The sequence below is a fragment of the Condylostylus longicornis genome, unplaced genomic scaffold (assembly GCF_029603195.1).
Source record: "Condylostylus longicornis isolate FDR11 unplaced genomic scaffold, ASM2960319v2 ptg000055l, whole genome shotgun sequence".
Classification (NCBI taxonomy): domain Eukaryota; kingdom Metazoa; phylum Arthropoda; class Insecta; order Diptera; family Dolichopodidae; genus Condylostylus; species Condylostylus longicornis.
Genome location: NW_026578024.1, coordinates 13730353 through 13741743, shown reverse-complemented (window position 1 = coordinate 13741743; position 11391 = coordinate 13730353). Strand labels below are relative to the sequence as shown.

General features: G+C 25.3%; 1 protein-coding gene across 1 annotated transcript in view; it reads right to left on the bottom strand.

Moving 5' to 3' along the window:
- Window positions 1–784: 784 nt before the first annotated feature.
- LOC129612009 (uncharacterized) overlaps window positions 785–11391 on the bottom strand; it is a 47689-nt gene continuing 37082 nt past the window's right edge. Inside the window, exon 11 of the mRNA XM_055525452.1 lies at window positions 785–861. Coding sequence (XP_055381427.1) covers window positions 785–861 — 77 coding nt within the window. The remainder of the gene's footprint in view (window positions 862–11391) is intronic.

The following is an 11391-nucleotide window of genomic DNA, read 5'->3' as shown; positions in this document are numbered from 1 at the left end:
AATCTTATAACATCAACTGTTACTAAGATTCAAAGTACTTTATTAGAAAGAGAGAAAACATATGAATCAGCAATTGAGAAATATATTTTCAATGATTCAGAATCAGATATAAGCATTAAAGGTTTTCCATTATCACCACGGCATATTTATTTAGATGATGTCTTAGAAGATGATCAATTTAAAGAATCTAAAGTTTAATATTATTGTTGAATAGAAATAGGAGTGGAGGAATATCTGAAAAATATAAATTTTTTGTCAGAGAAGTAAGGGTCTTACAATTTTTGTCATTGCATTTTGGAATAAAAAATAAAATATACGGAAATAACATAATAAATAATATGAAAAATCATTCAGAAGATAGTTTGAAGTAAATCTATCAAGTATAAAATTATTGAACACGAAACTTATAATGCACCCGACCCGATAATGATGGCGCATTGCTAGAAAAGGAGACGCTAACATGGGGTATTCGCCAAAACAACAGATTTTCATTTAAAACTTACCGATACGAACTAGAAATTTAAACAAATTTTCATTCTTAAAGCCTTATGGGGTAACTCTGCTTTCCTAAAAATAAATTGGGGACACGAACATTGTACCAGGACAATTTTGAATGGCAATCTACATTATTTAAAACCTTTATTCCTTGTTTTAAATTTTTTCACAATATTGGTGAGGGAGCGATTTTTAAACTGATGTTTTCAATGAAATGATGAATTTTTTCGAAACCCTTCTAAAACCATTTGTTTTAAACGTGTATTTAATTATAATGCCGATCTTATACTTAATTCCAATTCGGATTTGCATGCAGTAAATAATTTACATCTACTCCAGATTTTAATTCTCCAGCTTTTTCAAATTCTAGTTGTCAAGAAAGCAAGTACATAAACAACAAACAGCCCGCGTTGCATATAATTATAAACGCATATATTTGACAGTATACAAGCTTATAAGCGATCTTTAAGCCATAAAATTTTTACCTATTTCAGGTATTTAGTTACAATTTAAAAAGCAATCATGAAAAGAAAGTCGTAAAGTTTTCACAAAAAATTGTATATACAAATTTTTAGTTTTACTTTATTCGAATGTAATTTTGAATTTTATAGCTAGTGTAGCTATTATACACAATTATTATTTTTAAAAACATTGCGTACTTACAGGTGCAAGTTTGTTAGCTGAATGAATTTCTAGTTGAATGAATAAAAAATTAATCAGTTGTGTATACAAATTTCTAAAATTCAAAATACATTCAAACTTTAATTTTACTGAAATAACAGTAAATAAATATAAATCAAAGATCATTTTCCACCAAATTATACTACAGCCATAATATTATAGAACCTTAATTTCAAATTGTAACAATTTAGGAGAAGATTTTAATTAAAAAAAAAAAAGAAAACACAAGAAAAAAAGGCGAAATCGAAATTGGTTCAGTAATTTAAATCAATAGCCCAGTTTAATAATTTCCAGCATCCATTTTGAGTACTTATCAAAGCAATTTACACTAAATTATCATTATTTTTCTATTCACTTTCTTCAGACAATAATAACTTCATTCCAAAAACTTAAAAAGAAAAACCTTTTTCCTTATATTATTGTACATTTATTTTTCTTATTCTTCTTTTCTCCTACATTTTAAATGTCCTTTATTCTTAAAACTATCTTAACAATTATTTTTTCTATTTCTTAACTATTTTTTATACCGCACATATATAAAATGGGTTAAAATAAAAAAGAAAGAAAAAAAAAATAGAAATGGCAAAAAAAAGGAGTAATCATTTTTTCATTTTATTATTCCCGTTTTTTCTTATTCTTCTTCTTCAATTCAATTCTTATTACAAATTCTCCTCCTTCTCATAAATTTTGATGCCCTTCTTGACTTAACAATAAAAGAAGTAAAATAAATGAAAAGCAAACCAAACTATTCTATATATATATATATATATACACTATGTATATACACTAGTAATATTTAGAATGAGTAGATGAAAATAATGAATATGTATATGGATAATCGCTTCAAAGAAAATTTTATAAGATTCTACAATGTAGGTTCCTAGACAATCATATAAAAGAAAATAAGAGAGTAATGATAAGTTAACTTTTGTTTTCTTCCAATTCTTTTCCATATATAAGAATGGTTGGTCATCATACAAATCTCATCTTCTATTTTTTTCTCGGTTTTATTTATCCTGATTTCTATAAATAATAAGAGAAAAAAAACTTGAATAAAAGCAATTTTTGTAATTTACAGCAGTAAAGACTCCAGGCAACAATTGTGTTTTTTTTTCATACATTACAGAGAAAATGTGTAGTAAAGAAGGACACTAAAGATAGACCTCATGTGGAGAAACATTTTTCTATAAAATCTTTTTGTTTTTTATTTTAGTTCTAATTTATTTTTTTTTACTTTTCAACTTATAATTTTGATTGTTAACAAAAAAATATTAAAGAATCATGAAATTAATTTTTCTTTTTGGTATAGCAATAATTGTTGGTATTTTATTTAGTATTAAATTTAGATTTTGGTGTAGGTACATAATACGAGTAAGGGACAAAATTTGTCTTCAATATCAGCTGCAATAATAGAAATTAAATTTTCTGAGTATAGTAATTTTTAAAATACTATAAAAATGAGGCATTTTCTAAAACACTTTAGGGAGGAAAGGGATAAATAGCATTTTGAATTAAATAACATTTTTTGAAAAATTGAACAATTTTCATATTTCTTCACCTTAACCTGAAATTAGCTCCAATATCTACGAAAATTAAGTTATTGTGTAACTGGACGAAGGCATTACATTCCTTTTTTTTTTTCTAAATTGAAAATTTTTATGAATTTTTATCTGTAATCCAAAACATTATAATGCAAACTTCAATTCAAATGAGTAAAATTTTGCTTTAAATTTTTAATTGTCCATAAAAATAATTTGAACCATTTTATTCCAATAAGACAAACTTAAGGTATAATGATTGCCCAATACAATACGCACTTTAATAAACGAAATACTAAAATTTAAAATTTAAATTAAAAAAATAATAAAATAAATTAGTGAGGGAAATTTTAGAATTCTAAATAAAAAATACTCCAATTATTAAAACAAGACCCTTCCGAAAAGCAAATGTCTAATATTATAGCAGACATTTTTGCATTTTGACAATTTCTAAAGAGAGGAAAGACAGGCCAAGAGAATAAAGAGCATAGAAATACCTCTTTCATTATCGCGTATTTGTTAATAATTTTAATGGGAATAGCAATCGTTATACAAAAAAAAAAAAACAAAAAAACAAAAAATAAAAAACTATATAAGAGAATGGTGGATGCATTTGAAAAATTCGTCTTAATTGCTTTTATAAGAATTTCTTCCTTACATAAGTAATTTCTTTCTTTTTTTTTCTAATCTTTCAGGGAAATTTTTTCTTCTTGTCCTTTTCTTATTATAGAGGAAAGTTATGAGATTTTTATAGCGAAGAGGATTTTAATTATTCTTGTATTATTTTATTTTTTATTTGTGTAGAATCCTTAAAATTTCAGTTTTGTTTTTTTTTTTTTTTGAAAAGAAATATAAAGAATTTCGGAAAATATTTTAATATCCCAAATTAAAATAATAAATTCAACATGAAGTGATGATTTTCTTTTAAGAAGAAAAAAATTTTCGCTTAATTAAGAAAAAAAAAGTTAAGAAGAATTTTTGTTGCATAAGCAATAAGTTTAAGTATAGTAGTGAATTTTGGAGTAGCAACAAAAATTTCTAAAAAATTGTATTCAATTTTTCTTTATAATTAATATAAAAATAATTTGAATAGTTTCGTTTTTTAAGGGCAGTATAATTATCGCAAAATTTTACATTTTCGACTTTTTAATATGAAATTTTGTTGAAAAAAATTAAAGGGTTTTTGATGGTCTACAACAAATAATTTTTAAGTGTCTTTTTGTAAAACTTGTCATTGATAACAATTAATTTTTAAATAGCTCAGATTCCAGAATTCAAGAATTAAAGATTTTAGTATATCTCGAAATTAATAATGGTTATCGAAGAGTTTAAATGGGGTGCTCAGCACCTTAACGGCCTATGCAATATTCTTGCAAAAATGAGTTATTATGTTCAATAGCGTTGTAATGGCCTAAATAATTTTTCTTTATTTTCAAAATACTTAGTTTAGTTTTCTTTTCACTCTATTTTGACGTACTCGTAAATTCGCTTGTGCCTGTGTTAAAATATTTCTTGAAATGTCATTTTTGCAAGTAGGCCACTAATGTGCTGAGCGCCTCAAATAAGAATACCTAATATAAATCGTAATAGTGAATTTCTTATTGATTTTATGAATTTTAAATTAGGATATATCAAAGATAAATTATAAATAGAGCTCGCGTATATAACGTAATTTTTTACTTCTTGAACCTATTGAAATTGCAAACAAGAGTAGCCATGAAAATTTGTGCTCCTATCAAATTCAAAATCAAAATTTTCTGCATTTTAATTTTTATTCTTACTTTAATTTCAAAGCATTTTAAATAAATTTGCGAATTATACAACAGATCAAACCAAAAAACAAAAACAAAAAAAATTAATGAAAAACAAAACCCATAATGAATAGCTGTTGATCACAACACCCAACAACATTAAAATTCTTCATTTTATTCATTTTAATGATGGTTCAAATTATAAAAAAAAAAAGTCCCTAAAAATATGCAAATTTTATGAATTAATAATAAATTGTTTGTATTTTTCTTTAGAAAAAGGAATTGTTCCCTATCGCTCTACCACTCTAGAACTAGTGGAATATTAGTTCACATAGACCCTTGATCGATGTAAATCTTAATACATAAATTTATAAACTATCGAACATAATATTCATTTTAAAAATTTTGGATTTACGAACTTCGGTGTCTATCAGTTTATTTTCAGGAAATAAATGTTCTAGTTTTCAGAGTGAGAGTACTCTGAAAGTAATAACGTAACGTATAGGGGCATTTAATATTTTCCGCATTGATATTCAATTATCTAACTCTGATAATTACTGATATTCAGTAATCTTTTCACGTCAATTGCGGTCAATTTAAATTTAAATTTAATAAACGAAATTTAAATTTTAAAAAATAATTTGTGAAATGATCAGGTGTGTTTAGATTTAGAACACTTCAAATTCTAAGTACAGTGGAAGTTCTTTTTAAATTATAAAGGAAGAAAAAGCAAATTTTGTCCTTAATTTTCTTGATATTCAATTCAGGTGCTTCAATAATATACTAGCTCGAAACCTCAAACAAAATGACCTAAACTCTTAATTTCTTAAATTTTCAATAAAACTTATTTTTCAAAAATATGATATAAATTTATATCATATTTGCAAACATTTCCCTACAGAAGTTCCTTACAGTCTTGAATCATCCAAATTTTATATCCAAATCTCATATTAATAAATTTTTTTTTTAATTTTAAAGGATTTCGCGTGCCTTTCATTGGCCAGGAAATTGAACAATAAATTATTTGTAGTTTTGTTTAAAGGATTCACATTACTTTTGATTTTAATACTATAAAATGCTCCTTTACAAAATACGAGAACTCCTTTTAAATTAAGGTCAGTAAATTATTAAGAAATCCTAACCTTTTTGTTACGTTTAAAAGTTTAGGTCAGGTCTATTTCATGTATAATTCAAAAAATCTTTTTAAGCAAAATAAAAATGTTTTTTTTTTTTTAAATTCTCCTTAATTTCAATGTGAAATTAAATAGCAATACAAAACATTTTCAACTTCTTAAGAGAATATAAAACGTACACACAATTCAACCAACTTTTAATGTAATATAAGGTCTGATGCCGACACGTGTTGATTAATATAAGTGCAACTATACAACTTAATACACGTGAAAATTTTTGTATATCAATAGTCGTAATAGTGGTATAGTCATAATAAAAGTAAAAACGGGAAAGATTTTTTCTCCTTACCTTTTTATTTTTTAATTTTTATTATAAACTTGAGGTTAACCACCATTAAGAATTATTCAGCAAAAAAAGCCATTAATAGAATTTGCCTTTAAGGTTTTTTGAAATTTCCTTATTTTGTATAATATAAAGTTCCTGCGTTGTCCTTGTACTCTTGCTTTATAATAAAATCATTTTACCAAAATATTATAACAAGTAATTTCTGTATTTATATACGAGTATATAGGTATTTTTAACTTTTCTGCTTTTAATGTTTTCTAATAAATATTCTAAGACAGTATCTACTACGAATAGTTATAGGGTCTGTCTATATGACTATTAAAGATATAGTGTAGTAGAAGAAGTGAAAATGGTAAAATAATGTTATAAAGTCAAGCGCAAGGAAAAGAATAACAGAAAATATGAAAAGGAGAAATCAAAGGGAAAAAAAAATTTTTAGCATGGATAATGGTCACATGATGGAAAGGATATCATTTAACTATTATATGGCTCCGTCTTTCCTTGTCTTTTATTATAATAATAATAATTGTGTGCGAAAAAAATTGTTCTTGCCCTCTTGTATATTATAATCACTTTAAATAATGCCACCCATTATAACAATTATTGTAATATACATTGGTATTGTAAGACATAAACAGTTAAAATATACACTTAATGGCTAATACATGCATATTACAAACATATCTACATCTTCAAAGCTATAACGATGATTATACGAGTATACATAGTGTATAACATGTATAACATTTGTTATATTGTCCATTTCATTCAATTAATATTGTTATTGTTTGTTAGTACTCGTACAATATTATAGCGTGTTATACTGGCACAGTATAACAGCGTTTTCCTGTTATATTACTGTCATGCTTTCAATATTTTTCAATATTGTTATGCTGATTTTTATAAAATTTCGCTTAAAGATATTTAAAAAGTTACAAAATAAAAAGTAAACAAGAAAAAAAAATTTATAAAATGATAGTCAAAACTGATCCTTGTATCCAAAGGACAAAAATGTCTTCAAGAACAAAAAATTCAATTTTATTTTCTTGCTTGTTTTTTTTATTCTTTCGAAGAACGAAATGAATGGGAACAATACCAAATGATTGCAAAATCTGTTGGAAAATTATTTCAGGAAAAAAAGCAACAAAACTAAAAACACCAATTTTATTATAAGAAAAAGTAATTGAAGTTTTCCTTGTATAGTTTTATTTACTGTTGATCTCTTGCTCTTTCTTATTATTAATAAAGAGCCACTCTTTTTTTCAGTCTCTCAGATGGTTAATATTCTTTCAATATTGTTGTTGCTGTTGTTGTTTTTTTTCTGTGTTCTCTATACGTTTATGTTATTCTTGTTGTTCTTGTATTTTTTGGTTTCATTTTGAAATTTTTTTATTTTTCTCATTTCTGATTTTATTATTTAAAGAAAAAAAAAAAGTGAATTTACCGACTCCCAATGGTGGTTTAATGGAGTGAAAATTTATTTAATGTGGTAACAATGAAAAAAAACAATTGCATTTAATGGACTCGAGAATATGAACTTCATTTATTTTTATCTGTTCTTGTTTATTATTATTGTGCTTGCTTCTTTTCCCTTCCGCCATGTTGAGGCCCATTAAAAAATTAGAAAATCTCAGTTTCAATGTTTTTTATATAAAATTGGAGATTTCTCCTTTTAATTTTATGCGGTAATTTTGTTTTTTTAAGTCAGACAAAGAGAGTTGTTAGTGGTGAGTTAGTGTGAATCAAGTATTGTTCGTAGTTACTGCAAAAGTGTTATAAGTCAAAAAATATAAATTTCTAGCAAATATGACACTTACATACCCGGGTAGGTTTTTCAATCTTAACTCTTAATTTTACTATCATTTAGATGTTCAAATAATCTAAAATTTTCAGTAGCTTTCTAAATTATGAAAAATATTTAAAAAAATATATGTACTTCATCCATTCTAAGCGATATGTTTTGTATATCACTTATTTCGTACACCCAATATACCCGGATAAGTAGCATGCATTTCATACATTTCATATGGAATTCGACAATTATTGGAAGCAGATGTTATATAAGCAGGTATATGTGTGCCAATAACCAATAAAGTAGAAGCAGGTATATTTGTGCCAATAACCAACTTTACACTGAAAAAATGAACCTTGGCCATAAAATTACGTTATTCTATCCTATATGGGAATTTTTAAAATTAACCTGAAGCTAGCTTCTCTGGATGTAACCTGAAGCTAGTTTCTCGTCCTACTTCCAACCGGAAAAATTGTTCTAAAGGTTGTTTTGGTATAAGAGTGAATATAATTATGACAGGCAGGCAGGTTTTATGAAATGTTCTTAAAAGAATTAATCTACAATATTTGCTTTTAGTAACGAAGTTACAACATTCTGGAATATTCCAAAAAGGAATAAAAATGTAATTCAATTAATTGTCTATTATTCATTTCAGCACAAACATTCTAATGCATGAACTACAACTATACTAAGAATGGTGTCGATAATTTCTACTAAATGCTGTATGAGCAAAAGATCATTAAATCAATAGCCCTTGTCTTTCTTTCTCAAATATGTTAGATGTTGCTGCTTTGGCTGCTTTTATAATTCATAAGCAATTCCTTATAACAGAAGGAAAAAATAATACTACCCATAGAAGAGGAACAAAAAGTATACAGGGTTACAAATAAAAATTGCAAATTGACATACCAAATAAATTCATTACGCCAGACCGGGATGGCTGTGAATATAATTTTTAACTTTTATATAATTTTAAAGAAAATTCATGCTTACCCGAGTTTGTTGGGAGTGTACGAATTCTAAAACACAGTATCACAATCTCACAAAATTATCTAAATTCCGAATGAACCGTGGTTGATTTTTTTATAAAAAATTCCAAGTAGGTCTCTAATTAACACATTACATGCATTTGAAATACGATAACGTTTCTGTAACAAATTTCCAAAAAGATTTTTTGCTGTCTCTTTGGAATTTTGATATTTTTTAACACCAACTTATTAATTACTTTACTAACAAAAAAATTTTTACTTTTATTAGAAACTTTTCATGTTGAATTTCGGATTATTTTTATTTTCAACACTTTATAAGTATACAAAAATTATTTTTTTTTGTATGATCATTTGGTGTGTATAATTCTTAATTTATTCTGTTATATTAGCACACTTATATATTTTGTATACCAGTTTTCAAAATAAACTGAATTTGAGTCAAAGACTATTTATTTTAATTTAAAAAAAAAAATTTTTTTTCTTAATTTTCTCTAAAGTTTTTTTAAGTATTGAGATTTTCTCAACTTTCTTATGCAAATAATTTTTTTTTTTGAAGATTCAGTTTTCCATTTTATATGACACTATATCTAACTTTATTCAAAGTGAGTGTTAATTCAAATGATTTCTTTGAACCTTGTAAAGAGTGTCACAACTTTGATAAATTTTTGTTTTTTTTTTCTTTTTTTTTTAAATTCCACTTAATTTTAGTTTGTTGTTTTTGTTATTTTTTTAATTCAGATTTCACTTTTTTTCTCTTGCAATTGCATATTATATAATAAAACTTTACTTAATAATGAATTTCCATTAAAAACTTTTCTTTTTCCTATTTAAACTTATGTAAAAGTTTTCCATCACTATGGAAAATATTTTCTTTAATGAAGATAGCGTTAGAAAAGAGATTGCTTTGTCGCAGTATTGGAATTTTTCAACGGTTTAATTTTACAATTTTAATTTTGTAATAAAATTCGAATTAAATCCTTTAAATATTTCAGTATTAATTATTATACTTATATAGAGATTTTTATTTAAAATTTGGATATGAAAGGTTATTTTAAATTATTATTTGAGCAAATGCCCTGAGTTGAAATTTAAAAATATTTTATTAATTTTTAATATAAAAAGTTTTCAAATTTTGAAAGATTGTCATATAAATTCGTATACATTCATACTTTAAAAGATGAAAATTAAATAACAAGATCTTAGTATTGTTCTCATTGTTGCAGTATGCATATCGAAATAAGAAACAAAGGAACCAACATTTTTTTAATGTTCTTATATTGCAGATATGTTTTTCTTAACGACGTACAGCATGTGTGTTTAAGGAAGCGTATTTATTTGGAAAATGTATATTATTAGTCCATTTTGAGGTTCATGCTAGTTGGGACAGTGAAGAGTATAATTAAAATGATGTTATAGCACAAAAAGCTTAATTTGAATTCAGATTTGGAAATCACAAAATGACGGCGTTGACATCATCCTAAAACCCATAATTCTATAGGTATAAGTCTGTTCTTTGTAGAAAATTCTTCATTCAATTGAATAATAATTAAATTGAATTATGCAACTTATTATAAAAAACGTGAATGTAATTGAAAAGAAGGTGTTACTCTTTAAATTCCCGAAAATAATTCTCTAAAATTTTAATTATGATATTTTATGTGATTTGAGCCTTCAAACATTTTAAGAAGTACAAAACAATATATATAAGATTATTACAAATTAATAGCAAATGAATGTTCTGATGTGACCAGCACGTGAGATCGAAACCGACCGAAAAGTGAAATGTCTAGTTTAGCGAAAATGTTGCTTAAAATTATAAGAATGCCTTTTAAATATTCCTTTCAAATTTTAAGCACACTAGTAAGTTACTTTTAAATAACATACCCAGAAAAATATGGATTTGGCTATGATTTGAGTATGACTTTAACCCATCCAAATTTTCTGAAAAGCTTGCCTTTAACTTTTGGTAGCAAACTGAACTTAAATATTAAATTTAATCAAATTCCGTCAGTTAGTCCCTTAGATATGGTGAAATATGAAAAATCTGTCTCACAGATCGGTTTTATTTGAGCTCTGTTATTTCCAAAAATTTTATACATTTACTGCATTAACACTCTGAATTTGTACATAAAATTTCATCGAAATCGTTTCAGCTGAACTTGAGATACACCGCGCTTATACACATAGGCCGATAGACTGGCATCTTTCTAAAAATAGTTAATTTACGCTTCCCCAAATGGTGCCATCATAAAACCTCCCTTATTGTATATAATGCCGATCAGTAACAATCAAAAAATATTTAGGGCTTTGAAAGTTCTTTATATTTCTCTCTTGTTTTCTCTTCCTATAGTTCGATTATACTCCAAATTTCTTAAGTTTATAGTTTCTTAAATTTTTAAATTCCACCTAAATCAAAATTTTTCAGGAACTTTTTTCCACATTTATAATAGAATAAATCATATGAATATGGAAAAAGATTCTTGAAATAAAAATTTTTATAACAAAATATTTAAGTGTCATGTTTCGTAAATTAGAACAACTTTAATCTAAAAATGAATCTTGAAACTTAAAATTTTTCTATCAACTTCAAATTTCAAGTAAAATTTAATGAAGAATTTTTTATTACAATATATTACGCCCCAATGCTACTTGTACATATTATGTAA